The sequence below is a fragment of the Chanodichthys erythropterus genome, chromosome 15, assembly GCF_024489055.1.
Source record: "Chanodichthys erythropterus isolate Z2021 chromosome 15, ASM2448905v1, whole genome shotgun sequence".
Classification (NCBI taxonomy): Eukaryota; Metazoa; Chordata; class Actinopteri; order Cypriniformes; family Xenocyprididae; genus Chanodichthys; species Chanodichthys erythropterus.
The window spans coordinates 22,840,892-22,857,191 of record NC_090235.1 but is presented as its reverse complement, the minus strand read 5'-3'; the positions used below and the strand labels follow the sequence as shown (position 1 = coordinate 22,857,191).

At 39.4% G+C, this 16,300-nt stretch overlaps 1 protein-coding gene across 1 annotated transcript in view; it reads left to right on the top strand.

Annotated features, from left to right (window-relative positions):
* The window catches only part of nxph1 (neurexophilin 1), a 37,146-nt gene extending 29,431 nt beyond the window's left edge, over window positions 1-7,715 (top strand). Inside the window, exon 2 of the mRNA XM_067361334.1 lies at window positions 6,929-7,715. Coding sequence (XP_067217435.1) covers window positions 6,929-7,693 — 765 coding nt within the window. The 3' untranslated portion in view covers window positions 7,694-7,715. The remainder of the gene's footprint in view (window positions 1-6,928) is intronic.
* Window positions 7,716-16,300: the final 8,585 nt, after the last annotated feature.

Below are 16,300 nucleotides of genomic sequence, written 5' to 3'. Positions count from 1 at the left end.
ACGATCCCCTTTCACACGAATCTGTGAAAGCGACTAAAAACTCTGTATTCTGCTGGCAGGCCATTAGATGGCGATGAAACACTATAGACTGAACATGTAATGCGCATGTGCATGACATCATCGTTTTCACAGATTTGTGTTTTTGTTGTTTACAGAGACCATTTTCAAAAAACCCGTTTTCAAAAGTTTGCATTTTCAGGCACCCAAAACTCATAAAAAGCTTTCCGTTTTTAGTTGAAAACAGTGCCGTGTAAACAGCCCCTTAGATATGAGTTTCTGTCATGCATTTTAATATTCTCATTTGGTTGTTTCGTAATTCGTGAATGCAGAAAATGCATCTCACACTGAGCATCTCATAAGGGACAGTTTCTGTACAGTCTATGTGTTACACTTCTGTTGCAGTACCTACTTGACAGTGTATCAGGGGAGTCCACGGTCATTGTTACAAACACTCACTGGCAGCTATACACAACGAGCGTGACAGCCTGCTTTAATGGTGCGTCTAACGGCCTTCTTATGACACCATTAGGCAGTTCTAGTGCATGGTCACAGCCTGATATTCCATGGCTGCTTAGCAGCTGTCCAACTCTTGCAGCAAGCGTGCCTCTGCCCCAGCGGCCCATCCTAAAGCACAGCGCTTAGTTATGTTGCTAATGGACCCGTGCAATACCTCGCACTCCTACAAACCAAACGCACGCAGCAGGCTGCAAGGAAGGGGTGGGGGTAAGGGTTTAGCAGAGCCTGCGAGTGCTTTGTTAGCAGAAGTGGATTTAGTTGAAATCCATCTTCATTTTTGCCTTTCCTTTTCATTTCTCTCAGGACGGCCGCAGCATGAGGCGCCTTGTTTAAGTGTATAGGTTGTAGATGGCAGCGAATTGCTGAGGAGGAAGAAGATATGCACCATTTTATCTCATCACCCAGGCTGTAAATGTTGTTTGGGAGATTGTTAAAGTGATCTGCTGAACAGTTTTATGGCATATTGTTTTGCATAGTGGAGGTTTTGGCCTCGACTTAGCGGTTTTATTGATAAGGGCCGTGTTTTCTCTGGAACATTTATCTCAGGTGGAAGTTATGATCCTTTATGCATTTTTTTGTAATTCTCCCTTCACTCTGTGAAAGTGTGGTAAGTGGTGGAATGTGCAGTCAGGGTCACAGCCGAGGGCATTGTTTCTCTACTCTATGGGTTACATCTGCTTCCTCTGCTCATTCTCTTACTACTGTCACTTCAAAAAAGCTGTTATATCTATGGCCATTATCGGCTGGCCTTTAATCCACCTGCTATTTTATACTGTACTTCAACTCTGTCAAAGAGTATGGCTCTGAAAGGAAGTTACCTCACACAGCAAGTGTACTTACCCTCCATAATATAGGCATAAGTGTGGGAATTTGTCGGGGGTTTTATACAACTAAAACTCTAATAAATTAAATATATAATTTTTTTTCACTATAAGTTAGAAAAATATTTATTTAATTAATAAACATTTAAATGTTTAAATATTGATATGTTTACCAATATTAATAATAATAAAATAAATAAACATTATCATTATTACTATTATATATTTTTCTTTCTTCATAACACTCACTGAAAACACATTATATATTTATATATATATATATATATATATATATATATATATATATATATATATATATATATATATATGTGAAGACTTCAGATGCAAAAGCCTCTAAGTGCCATCTGAAATTTTCTTCTAAAATTAGCATTTTTATCAAGCTTGTATGTTTAGGTTCAGTAATTTCACTTTAATGGCAATTAATAGGTTATTGTCATTGCCATTAAAGTGAAATAACTGAACATAAACATACAAGCTTGATACAAATTATAATTTTATAAGAAAATTTCAGATGGCACTTAGAGGCTTTTGCATCTGAAGTCTTCATATATATATATAGTCACCTTGGAATTATAAGGTTCTATCTTCTAGTTATTCACATATTCTTATTACATTATGTGATGTTTCTTTTTTTTTTAAGTTGTGTACATTTTGGGACTTTTTTTTAGAAAACAAAAAGGTTCTATTTACAAAGTCGAACTCTAACTTGGTTCTCTAAGGTTCTATCTGTGAGCCAATCAGCACGTCCAATGCACACACAGGGACCAATCAGGATCAGCTTTCTTTTTTCAAAGACTTTCACTAATTTTATGTTTTAAAACAAATTATAAGTAAACTGTTTGTGTTTCTTGAAAATTATTGCTTCAATTAATGTTTTGTAAGATAGAATCTCATAATAATAATTCCAAGTGACAAGTAATTTTTTAGAATTAGAAGGCTCTAGCTATATTTGACCCTTTCCAAAAATCGCCATTTACAAATTTGAGAGGATTTTGATATTGCACATTTAAAATACATTTAGGGTCTCTGTCATTTTCATGTGTAAAAGAAACTTGTTCCCCATATAATTTTTGCTATATGGAATGCAAAAACTTTGAAAAATATATATATATATTTACACACGCACACTATTTGGAATATAAGTAAATATATACTTATTAGAATTAAGGACACCCCCTGAAGCTACTTGAAATGTTCTCCTTTAATGGGTCAGTTTTAAAGATATAGACACCCAGTAATGTTTCACTTACCATGTAAACAGCCCTGGCGATGTAATCAATGTGTCAATGATATGCTAGCTAACACTGTAGTTGACTTATTGATGCATATTAATAGCTTAATTAGTGCAAATTAACATTCAAATCGAAACACAAATGTGCGGCAATAACATAATTGCATTTTCAGAATAAGCCTGTGTAATTATTCCATTTAATCTGCTATTATTAATTACGACCAAATGTAGCTCTGGCTTATGTTAAGCAAGCAGGGTCTGATTCTCGCCTTTAGTTAGGACTGCAGTGCAGTCACAGAGCATGTATTTCAAGGTCAACAGTGGTGTTGAACTGCTCAAAACATTTTTAATTCTCCAGTTTGCAGTGCATAGTTTTCTTTTATAATATGGCACATCATTCTGTATACAACTGTTTATAATTTAGGAAAAAAATGTTATTTGGCAAGTTACTCAATTTAATGTGCACTCTGTGAACTATTCGGTGTGAACATTATGTATTTTATTATTTTACATTTTTTTATAACATTATATACTATTTATCATGCTGTGCTTTAAAAGCCCACTGAAGTGCCTTGGAATGGGCAGTTTTATTCACTTTGTTGACATAATTTCCCATGAAACAGGAAAACAGGGCAGGATATTTCTAGAAGCTCCTCCTTTTTTCAAAATAGCCAATAGCGTTTCTCCTAGATCACAGCTCAGCCAGAGCCATTGAGCTTGTAAAACCCAATTTTCCTCATAATCTCTAACCGTTTCTCCTTCATATTGCTTTAAAATATAGCATTGTTTGTAGAATTCAAATGTGTTTGAACATTTTGTGGTCTGCGGCGACTTGCACCTATGTGCTCTCGTGTCTCTGGACCAGTGCAGACTGTGCTTGCGCTGAGGCAGTTCACATGACACTAATGCGAAAACGGACTTCATTCACGTCAATGGAAAGCATATTAACACTATCCCCTTCACACTAGTAAATGTGTGAACCAATGACCGATTTAAGCCGCAGCTTAAGTGTCTGTTTATAGTGTAGGACGGGGTGGGACTTCAGATTCTAGAGACCATTTGATTGGAACGGAAGATTTGATCAGAGTCCACAGTGATGTCATTAAAATCCGCAATCCATTTTAGCTTATCCACTGAAGCTTATTCATAACCTTAAGGCTAACATATTCATATCAAAAGCTAAAAAAAACGTAAGTTTTGATTTCAGGGGGACTATAACTGTTAGAATGCTTGGACAATAAAACCCTCTTGGAAATGTTACATCTTAACTCATAAATTACATCATGAATTCATCCCCTTTAAAACAGCACTACTATCTTTGGCAGATGTATCACATCTTGCATTGTTTTTTGAGTGTCTCACCATAGCTTTTGTGTTTTTTAGATGCTGTGTCAAGTTAAAAGTGGTCCAAAATAGCCATTCACGCAACCCACTAAGATTTTTAAAAAGTCGTTTTACACATACCGATTTGTGATGAACAGTATGTCTTGTCTCCTGTATTGTTTGAATGAAAAATGCTTGCATCTGTAAAAGTCTTTTAATTATCATGTTTGATGTTGTTTGGCTTGCTGTTGGGATTAAGAAAGTTGCCAGAAAGAAAGATCCATTCTGTCTGCCTTGAAGTTCTTAAAGCAGGCCGACTCATTAAGACTCACACCAGGCACACAGATTCATGTACACACGCTGCTCTTGCTGACCTGATGCAGTGCAGTGCCTGGGGGAGCCCAGCTGTTTGTGCCTGGCTGGCCGGCTGTCAGTGGGTGAGGTGGGAAGGGCTTGGCCGTGACTCCCCCCCCCCACCCGAATGTGTTTACCAGATGCACTGTTGCCTCAGGTGAGCACTGCAGCTGGCTCCGTAAAGCTCCAGCAGTCAGGCTGGATCCGAGCCCATCATGGCAAGACAGACTGGACAGACCAAGGCTTGCATTCAGACATCCGCTATGTGTGCAGGCTTTATGCCCAGGAGAACTGACTCCTGGCCAGTGTTTTGCTATTTGTGCGGTCCACGTGTGAGCTTTTTAAGGTCGCCAAAGGTGGACAGACAAAGAGTTGGAAACTGAAGCCAGGAGTTGTTGAATGCAAGTCTTTGGATTAACCTTTTTTTTTTTTTTTTAAGGATTAGTTCACTTCAGAATCAAAATTTCCTGATAATTTACTCACCCCCATGTCGTCCAAGATGTTTATGTCTTTCTTTCTTCAGTCGAAAAGAAATTATGTTTTTTAGGAAAACATTCCAGGACTTTTCTCCATATAGTGGAATTCAGCAGGGTTCAATGGGTTTCAAATTACAGTTCTAATGGCTCTACATGATCCCAGATGAGGAATAAGGGTCTTATCAAGCAAAACTATTGGTAATCCCCCCCCCCCCCCAAAAAAAAAACAAAACAAAACAATTATATACTTTTTAACCACAAATTCTCGTTTTGCACTTTATCTGCGATGCGCCACGCATTACGCAATCATGTTGGAAAGGTCACGCATGATGCAGGATGTACCACGGTTTTGCTAGATAAGACCCTTATTCCTTGGCTGGGATTGTGTAGAGCCCTTTGAAGCTGCACTGAATCTGCAATTTGGACCTTCAACCCGTTGAACCCTGTTGAAGTCCACATTATGCAGAACAATCCTGGAATGTTTTCTTCAAAAACCTTAATTTCTTTTCACAGAAGAAAGAAAGACATAAACATCTTGGACGACATGGGGGTGAGTAAATTATCAGGAAATTTTGAAGTGAACTAATCCTTTAAATGAAAGAGCTTTGTTAGCCCGGTAGCTAACAAAGCAGGTTAGCCATTATCAAAAAATGTCTTGGTACAAGACATTGTGATTACTCTGTTACGGTGTAGTATGTAAAACTTGCAAAAAACACACTGAATGAGTGTCGTAGGATAGTATTAAGAATAAAAATGAGAAATAAATATAAAAGAGAAAACAGATTATAAAAATCAAAAGAATTATATTTGAAAACCAATTAAGTAGATAAGAATTTTATTTATTTTATTCATTCATTCATTTATTTATACCAGCTAATCCACTGAATGATGAATACATAAACATGAAAAGTTTTTCCCTCAACATTTTGTTAAAACAAGCACTATAAAGATTCATTTATTAATGCAAGTACCCTCCCAGTCGGTCAGGCTTCACTGAACTTCACACAAATAGCTCCTTGAAACTTGCTCAGCCTTGGAATGTTTGTATTGCCCCTTCAGCAATTAGCCATTAATAAATAATATCTCTGTCTTTAATCATGCTCCCAGAGTGCAAAACATATTACTCTCCTTTAGTACAGGGCAAGGCCTCTAACTCCATACACGAGGAAGAGTAATGTTCCTTAATTTCTTTGAAACATATCTGAACTCTCCTCCCAAGGTTCTTCATCACTAGTGTGGATGCTTGTCAGGTGAATGTTGAGTTGTGCGTTTTTATTCATTCATTTTATCAACATTTTATGTGAGTGCATGAGCAGACTGCTATCAAGCAATTCCCAAGTTTTTAAGTTAAACTTCTCTTAATTTGCATTTTGAACCACACTTCAAGTCACGTATTGATTATCTTTCAGGTTCGCAATGTGAAATCCTTAAGTGAGCCACGTGGCTTTGATCCCACCCAGTGCTGTGTTTAAAATGGACCTCACCCTCGCGCTCGCACGTGCTGTGAGGCAATTCTGTCCGAAGGGTCGGGCAGATTGGTAGAGAGACCTTATTTTCTAACTATCGATCCCTGGGGTAGCCCTCGAGATGCAAAAACCACCGCAAGACGGATCTGCTGTCAGGTCTTACAGTAGAAATCAGGCAATCAATGTCACGGCGCTCCGCCAGGCCCTGTATAGACCTAATTCCACTCATCTGCACTAAATGGAGAGAACCCAGTGGTTCATCAATCATCAATTCAAGGAGCACTGGCTGGTTAATAGTCTGCTCTTTACTCAAAGAATAGTCACCGGTATTATCAGGGAGGGCCGACGGAGATCCCCTCCCCAACCGCACGACATGGCGAGTTTGATCGTGTATTCTTTTTCTCATTCGCCACGCTCCGTTCCATTTCCCAGACAGCTCCTGTCAGCTAACAACGTTGCAAATTGAAGCTTGCGGGATCGATCGATTGTCTTTTTCCCCCCTCATCCTAATCCATTTGATCTGTCTGTTGAGTAGGAGACTACATGATTGTGTGGGGGTGAGGGGTCAATATCTCCCGAATCAAGAGTAATATCTACGTAATTCCTTTTTCCTGTCAGGCAGCATAGGATGAAATGCTCACTTGCTTTGCATTATGCGTCTCCTGTAGCTCTTTAAGGTTAATACTGCTCAATAATGTCCTTTCCATCTTGCTTTCTTAGGTTTCAAGTGCCCACGGTTCTATCCCGGGGAAGTCGGAGCTGCTCAAATCAGGGAGCCCCAAGTCGACACTAAAGCATATATGGACAGAAAGCAGTAAGGACTTGTCCATCAGTCGACTTCTATCACAGACTCTCCATGGGAAGGAAAACGCAACAGCCCTGGACCTGCACTATGACACTCCGGAGCCTTACTCAGAGCAGGACCTGTGGGACTGGCTGAGGAATACCACGGACCTGCAGGACTCCAGGCCTCGAGCCAAACGGCGGCCGATGGTCAAGACGGGCAAGTTCAAGAAAATGTTCGGCTGGGGAGATTTCCACTCCAACATCAAAACTGTCAAGCTCAACCTCTTGATTACTGGCAAGATCGTCGATCACGGCAACGGCACCTTCAGCGTCTACTTCCGCCATAACTCCACGGGCCAGGGCAACGTGTCCGTTAGCCTGGTCCCCCCCACCAAAATCGTTGAGTTTGACTTGACGGCCCAGCAGTCGGTAATCGACGCCAAGGATTCCAAGTCCTTCAACTGCCGCATCGAGTACGAGAAGGTGGAGAGGGGCTCCAAAAACACGCTCTGCAACTTCGACCCATCCAAGACATGTTACCAGGAACAGACGCAAAGCCACGTGTCCTGGCTCTGCTCGAAGCCCTTCAAAGTCATTTGCATTTACATCTCCTTCTACAGCACCGACTACAAGCTAGTGCAGAAAGTCTGCCCAGATTATAACTACCATAGTGATACTCCTTACTTCCCCTCTGGCTGAAGGTAGCTGCAGACATCACCTACACGGAGGACAACGAGAGGCAAAGGATGGAGCTCTCTCCCCATCCACAACAAATACATGTTCCCCGTACCGTCCATACCATACGTTCATGGCCCGGATCTATTCAAACAACTTGACAAGAGAAGAATTTGGCTGTTTGCACTTTCATTTGAATGCTTTTGTTTGATCACTTGGTATCCTTTAAGTTACTGCACTTATTAATTTATTGTTTCTATCTTTTAATGTTATTAGGATATTATTTTACCACTGGGGTGTTGCTTGTATGACCATGTAAACTCACGATTTTGTCCTGTAATATTTTCATTTAGAAATGTGCAAGTGTTTGGTTTCCCAGAATATTTGTTTAATTAGTTTATTTGTACAAGTACATACATGTTTCTTAGAACTGCCAAGAGGCAGCGAGGGTGTAGATACAGTAGGACTTTTACGTTTAGATGGTAGTTCGCCTCAGAAGCGATGTCGCTGGAGAATTATTTGCAATCAGAATCTCAATGTTCTGTCCACCTACAAACTTTTGAACAGCCCTGGAGTCCCCATGCGTTCTTGAGTTATTCCTCCCAGCCCAAAAGGCCCAAAGATGAGGAGAATGGCTTTGTTCTGCTGGTTATGAACAGGCCTTAACTACAGGCATGTTTTCTACCTATTACAAAGAAGCTGTACTGTAATAATTGCGGATTGTTCGGCCCAAGCTGTCTCCTGTAGTTTAATAAGATCCAGGAATGGTTGGAGGGCTTGCTCATTGTCACTTATAATACACTGTAATGTAATGAATTCTATATCCTAGAGCCTAATTTGTATGAATGGTTTGTATTGTACATAGTTGATCCTGATGGAGCTGCTTCTGTATATGCCTTCATTCATTGTCTGTTAACCCAAAGCCCTACACACACACTATCTCTCTCTCTCTCTCTCTCAGCACCCCATTCCATATATGCTTGTTCTCGGTTCCTCGGACAAAGAAACTGATGTTGCTGATGTAGATGTGAACTCCATGAAACCCATGCTCTTGTACAGGGGCTGTTAAACTGTCAAAAATATATATTAGAAGTACTTATCATCTGTATGATCATGTTTACTTTCAGGGGGAACCAGGGGATGGAGATGTACAAATGAATAAAATACTGAAAGTTTTATCAGGTGAAGTCTTTGTTATTGTGTGTTATTCAGAATGTTCTTTGAAAATCATATCCTTCTATATGCTTATCTTAACAGTTCCGCATTACTGAATGTACAGTACATACAATGTCGTGCAAAACTAGTCCTAAAATGTCCCCCTCCCCAACCCCCAAATAAAACAATTAATTTGGAGATATGCAGTTTAAGGGGTTATATAACATCAAATTTTCCTTCATCTTTTTGCGTACTTTGAAAACACAGCCCTAATGAAATCAAAGTTACGACTGTGAAATAGTTAAGCCTGAAACTTTTATGCTCACAAGAAGAACTGCATACCCTTGTTGCCACACTTTCATCAATTTTTCAACCTCTTCCTAAATCCACACCCCCCATTTCCCAGCAGGACCAGCTGTCCAAGCAGTTTGGTAAAGTCTACTGAGAAGGGAGATCTTTCATTTGCAGATGCAATATGTCTCAGTGGCCGGAAGTGGAGATGGAGAGACCGGCAGACCGATAGTGTCGGTTTCAGGAGCAGGGACTGCCACAGAACACTCCAGTGCAGCAGTTAGGATCAGCGGTCCGCTGTAAAGTGATTAGGGCCTCCGGCGGGAACAATCCACTGAGTTTAGCTGGCTCACAACTTATCAGTAATTAAAGAGGGCGCTAGGTTTGTGTCTTCATCGCCTGTCTAGAGGGGTTTTTCAGACAGACTCATTTTGGAGCTGTCTGAAAATGCACTCTTTCTAATTATCCTAAAAGCTGAGGTTTGTCCTGTTTGTCTGTCTGTCTGTCTGTCTGTCTATCTATCTATCTACTCCTTCCTTCCTTCTGTCCGTCCTTATTTTTTCTCCATTTTTCTATGCTGTATGTTGTTTAACATACAAAGTTAAGCATTAAAGCAGTTTTTCAGTGCATCAAATCAATATATTTATGGGTTTTTTTTATACTGTTTTATTATTTTATGACTGAAAACATTCACTAAAAAACTAAAAATTAATAAATAAAAACGGAATAATTGCATTTTATTGTCAAAACCTATTAAATGATAATGTTCTTAATCAACTTTGGTCCACTGGCAGCTCCCCTCCTGTGCAGGAATGAGAGACAGAATGGCATTTCTCCCTCTGGTGGGTCAGAACACTTCGATCTCTATAACATAACCTGCGGCGGAATCATAATTAAGTGACAGAATAACCAAACGCAGTATTCATTCAATTATGACGCCCACAGCCGCACACGCCCCCTCCTTTGGCTGAGCCCATTTCCGCCACATGGAGGGGCCTGACTATCATGTGTATTTATATCAGATGTTGCTCGATACAGATTATGCGCTAAACACCTTCATGATAAATAGCTTTAATGCCTCCAGATCAGATTTAGTAGCTTTCTTTCTCTGCTAAGCACTTCACAGCCATCCCAGGGGGGACAAAGCATGCCTTAAAGTCGGAAATTCCCAACAATGGGTTTTGGTCTCCTGCCCAACATTAAGCCATCCCATCCCACTCCGAGCTCTGCTTTTGCCTCTGCAGAATTTCTGTTTTAATCAGAAGCGGAATGGAAAAGGACCCTGTGTGCCTCTGGGATATTTTTCCATTAACCATTCTGACACATGACTGACTGTGGGGGATTATTGGTTTTTGAAGAACTATTAACAGCTGTACATTTGCATTTTAATACAGTTCTCCTCCACTACTAATGCAATTTTGGTTCGTAGCTTTGTTGCCGCCTTGTTCCTAGAGCAATTCAGGGTAACAGCAAAAAGGCCCTCCGGCTTTAATCATTTTAATTGCCATGAAAAATTTGTTTTCATTAATCACTCCTGAATCTCTGCTACTGTGAGAGCGAGCGCACCATTGCTGCTCCTCCTTAAAATTGTTGCTCATCATTTCCTGAAAGTTTGCCACAGCCGTGGGCATGTTTCCCCCTCAGACTTTTAAATGGCTGGAGGGGGCATTTCAGGACAGCACTGGAATTTTTTGTTTATTAAATGTGGGGAAAGAACATGAAATATGGGCTATTAGGATAGAAGAATGTCCTTTTTTTCTACTTCATTTTTAAAGATAAAACATTTTTGAGCACAATTTATGAGTCTCCACGCTCCAAATGATGAATCAAAACACATTTGGTGGCTGAAAACACATTCAGGGTTTGCTTCCAAAATGCATCCCTGGCTTTCATTGCAGCACTGCGGGTCATCCGTGTGAACTTTCTGTGCATTTACAGCTTATTCGGATGTAACATTTCCTTTGATTTTTACGCAAGAAGGTGAGGGAGCGGCCCGGGCTGGGTCTGTGGAGAGATGGTAACCTTTGCTAAAGCACCTCCATTACCATTTCTGCATGCTGTCTGGATTCATCTCCCTCTCCAGCAGCCAGAAGGTTAGCACGCCACATTAGGCATTATGCATGAAGGTGTCATTTGAGACACAATACAACATTTTCAAACACCGCTGATATTTCCAGCTTTGTTTCAGTCACCTTCTGCTTCTTTGGACATTGTACTACAACTATAAAAGTGATAATTAATTACCAGACAATATCGCAGGGCCATGCACCAGGGTTCTGAATGTTTGACAATTATATCAGAATTAGCTTGTAATTTGCATCCTTATGGAATCTTATTGGAACATTTTTAAACATTTCACGTGCACACACTGGGGGGATGTTAAAGTCATTTGAGTTGGAACACATTTTTTGGTGGTCTTTTGAAATTTCATTCTGCTATTACATTTCAGAAAGCTACTTCCCCAACCAAAAAATGGTTATTTAATGCAAACAAAATACTACTGTTATAAGTTAACACCAGGGAAAATGATATGGGAATAATATTATCAAATAATTTGATCAAATATTACATCTTTTTTTAATTTAATTATTCTTATTTTCTAGTCCATATTTTGTTCCTTATGCATTTGATGTTACAATATTGGTGTAGGAAAGATAATAATTGTCCTGTGACATTTTACTCGAGGTCACAGCCCCCTTTATAAACGATTAAATAACAAAGAGGGACTGGGTTTTTTGTTCAGCCAATCAGAAGACTTGATGCGCTATTCCACCTCTCAACCATTTAGCGTGTTTATAGCGGGCTCTCCATATATGGGCTGAAAGTGAAAAAGGCGCTTTACTAGTTTGGAGGGCATGGCGTGTTAAAACAGCGCGTGACAGAACCAAAAATAAGAAAGATGAAAGTGCAAGAGTCAAGATTTTCATCGCTGGATGGACAAGAGATCTTTGAAGCAGGTATCAATCTTGCTTTGCTTGTACTTCACAGGTAAATTAGTTGCTATAGAAAGAAGGGGCATGTCTAATTCGGTTGAAGATTTATTTGCCCCTCATGTAGAGTTACAATAATCGTGATTACGAGGTCCGAGAAAATGAATGACCAAGCAAAGTCGTATTTACAAATGGAAAACTCGGAATTCTAGATAAATGATACCTGAGTTGCTTGAAAGGGGCGTGTTGATTTGAAATAGAAAGCAAGTCTGTAGTGAATGGTAATGAATGGTTTTCCAAGTTATTTTAATTTTACACGCTGTATTTAAGTGATTCTAAAGGCACAATGTATGGAACAGGTAATAGAAAACAAGTGGAAAGTTAATCACTCACTTTTCACAATTCGCCTAATGTACCAAGCATATTTAGTTTTTCATCATTTTGAATACAGATGCTGTTATTTTGGGTTTATAAAAAAGTACAAAGTAACTTTTTAGGATGCATCATAATAGTCTAATGGAAGTTTGGTTATGTCACTTAAAGCACCTTTAGTGATTGATTGATATGAATGGTTTGTTAAAGCTTTTCCAAAGAACCTCAGATGTTTTTCCATGCTCACCAAATTAAACTGTCTAAAGTTTTATCAGTCTACACACAACAACTTACTGTAAAACACATCCTTACTGAGAGGAGATTATCAGCACTTTAAAAGTGCATGAACATTGTTTGCTGATTTCTTTTGCAGAAATGAACCATGCCTGTTTCCACATGACTGCATTTGTCCTTTTCTCCACTTGTTCTGTGGATTAGATTTAATGAAGTGGTCCATTGGGGAGAAGACCACTTCACTCTAAACTATAGTCTGATTGAAATTGTGGATATTTCACATTTTGGAGCACTATCTACATTAAACAAAGTTATGTGAACCGAGTAGTTTCTTTGAAGAAACAGTATATCAGGTAAACGACCTTTATTTATACTGGCAAACAGTGTAAGCTAGTACATTATTAATTAATGTCCACAATCACAATAATACAGATCATGCCTTTCATCATCAAAAATATTGCGTGAAATGCATGTAAGGGCAAACATTGCCTAAATGTTTTCATTTACCAAGTGTTAAATGTCACATTTCTGTTATGGACATGAGCATGATATAGTAGCAGCATTTTATTTTCAGTATAGTATTTTCAAAATGTTATAGATTTTCCAATATCAAGTTTTTGACACACTGAATTGGACATTCAGTTTGTGTTGTCAAATACTTTTTATTGGCATGTAGTAAACTCATTTATTCAAAAGAGTCTAGATTGACTACATCTTAACTACGTTATTCATATTTTGTAGTTTGGATAGCTACAGTTTCAAAGTAGCTTCAAAAATTAGACAAAAAAAAAATGTCTACATTTTCAAACAAACACCTTCACAATCAAAAAATACATGTTACTCAAGTGTTACTTGACCTTTTTATCCATCTAAGAAAGTAAATGGAAACATTACAGTTGAGTGACCGGCCGTCTGAATTATTTAGAAAGAATATGATGATGTATTACAATGTGTGTGTGTGTGATAGAGAGAGAAATACTGGCCAGTTATCATCATTCACCCTCGCCGTAAGTAAACATAAATATTAATGAAAAAACATCACTCAACAAAGCCCTTTTGTACCTGGGCTTGTCAAGTTTGTCACTGATAAACAAAGCAAGGTGAGTCTGGCATTGAGATGTATCGAGGAGAGGTAAAGAAAGAAAGAGTGAGGGGGGCGTGCAGTATAGTATGGGTAAAAGCACTGTTTGGATTTGCAGCACCATCCCAAACCCACCCTTAATAAGATTAATGTAGCCCCCAGCCATGCTGTTCCGCCTGGCAGAGGATCAATCGAAAAAAGGCAAGAGCATATTAAAAGGATTATAGATTAGCAATTAGATGTCTTTTGACTGGGGGAAAAAAGATACTCAATGAGGTGAAATATGGCTCTATATTTTTCACCTTAGTCTAAGTCAGCAGTTCAGAGGTAAAGGAGGCAATACTGAGAGAGACAGAGATTGTCTGGGGAAGATGCTGAAGAGAGGAAATGACAGGACAGCTTTTTCCTGGTGATCTGATTGTCATAGGTGATCTCTCCTGGGAAGACTTTCCAATCATTAGCAGACTGAAGCGTTGCAGGGCTGAAGATGTGTATTTTAGCTACTATGAACATATTAGTAGTGTTGGGGGTAACACATTACAAGTAACATGAGTTACAGATTACATTTTCCAGGTAACTAGTTAAGTAACACATAATTTTAAAGGTGCCCTAGATTCAAAAATTTAATTTATCTTGGAATAGTTAAATAACAAGAGTTCAGTACATGGAAATGACATACAGTGAGTCTCAAACTCCATTGTTTCCTCCTTCTTATATAAATCTCATTTGTTTAAAAGATATCCGAAGAACAGGCGAATCTCAACATAACACCGACTATTACGTAACAGTCAGGATCATTAATATGTACACCCCCAATATTTGCATATGCCAGCCCATGTTCCCAACATTATGAAAGGCATTAGACAAGGGCAGCCAGTATTATCGTCTGGATCTGTGCACAGCTGAATCATCAGACTAGGTAAGCAAGCAAGAACAATAGCAAAAAATGGCAGATGATTTAAGGGTTATATTAGCTGTTTTTTTATGTTGTTTAAGGCAAGTTCGAGCTCGAGCTCTTGGGGCGTGGAGCAGGAGAATTAAAGGGCCACACACCCTGAATCGGCTCATTTCTAATTATGCCCAAAAATAGGCCGTTAAAAAAATGAATTTAAAAAAATCTATGAGGTATTTTGAGCTGAAACTTCACAGACACATTCAGGGGACACCTTAGACTTACCTTTAAAGGGTTAGTTCACCCAAAAATGAAAATTCTGTAATTTATTACTTACCCTCATGCCGTTCCACACCCGTAAGACCACAAATTAGGATATTTTAGTTGAAATCTGATGGCTCCATGAGGCCTCCATAGGGAGCAATGACATTTCCTCTCTCAAGATCCATAAAGGTACTAAAAACATATTTAAATCGGTTCATGTGAGTACAGTGGTTCAATATTAATATTATAAAGCGACGAGAATATTTTTGGTGCGCCAAAAAAAACCAAAATAACGACTTATTTAGTGATGGTCGATTTCAAAACACTGCTTCATGAAGCTTCGGAGCATTATGAATCAGTGTATGAACCAGAATGGCAGCACAGTTGAAAGGTTTGTTTGAGCTGCGGCCTCTTCTGTAGAGGAGTGTTGGTTCTGATAGAGAGAGAAAGGTGTCAGAATACACAGTGCATCGCAATTTGTTGCATATGGGACTGCATAGACCAGTCAGGGTCCCAAGCTGACCCCTGTCCACCAACGAAAGAACCAACAGTGGACACGTGAGCATCAGAACTGGACCATGGAGCAATGGAAAAAGGTGGCCTGGTCCGATGAATCACATTTTCTTTTACATCACGTGGATGGCCGGGTACGTGTGCGTCACTTACCTGGTGAACACATGGCACCAAAATGCACTATTGGAAGAAGGCAAGCCAGCGGAGGCAGTGAAACATTGGCTCCTGCCATCCATGTGGATGTTACTTTGACACGTACCACCTACCTAAGCGTTGTTGCAGACCATGTACACCCTTTGATGGGATGCAGACACACTCTGTCAGTTTAAATCTAGACTAAAAACACATCTCTTTAACCTGGCATACACATAACACATTATCAGTTTATATTTTCAAATCCGTTAAAGGATTATTAGGCTGCATAAATTAGGTCAGCCGGAACCGGGAACACTTCCTATAACACCAGATGTACTCGTTACATCAGAAAAAGAATGGCATCTACGCTAATATTAGTCTTTCTGTTTATCCCGAGGTTTACCGTAGTCAACCGGATCTGGGCCGTATCCAGCTGAGACCAAGGACCGGTGCCATGACACGACCACAACGCAGCCCTGCAGTATCAGCAGAGATCGAGTTGACTAGATCGTCCATTGTGAAGACATCATCAACAAGACAGGCAGTGCCACAGTTCCTCAACAAACCGTCCATACCGGCATGATGAATACGATCCTCAACTGGATGGAACTGAAATAAATACTTTGATTGTTGCGATCCTATCAAACTTATGATAGCAACCTGATTGTAACAAAGCACTGTTCACCAGAGGAGAACTGGCCCCCCTGACTAAGCCTGGTTTCTCCCAAGGTTTTTTTTTTTTTTCTCCATTTTAACACCTATTT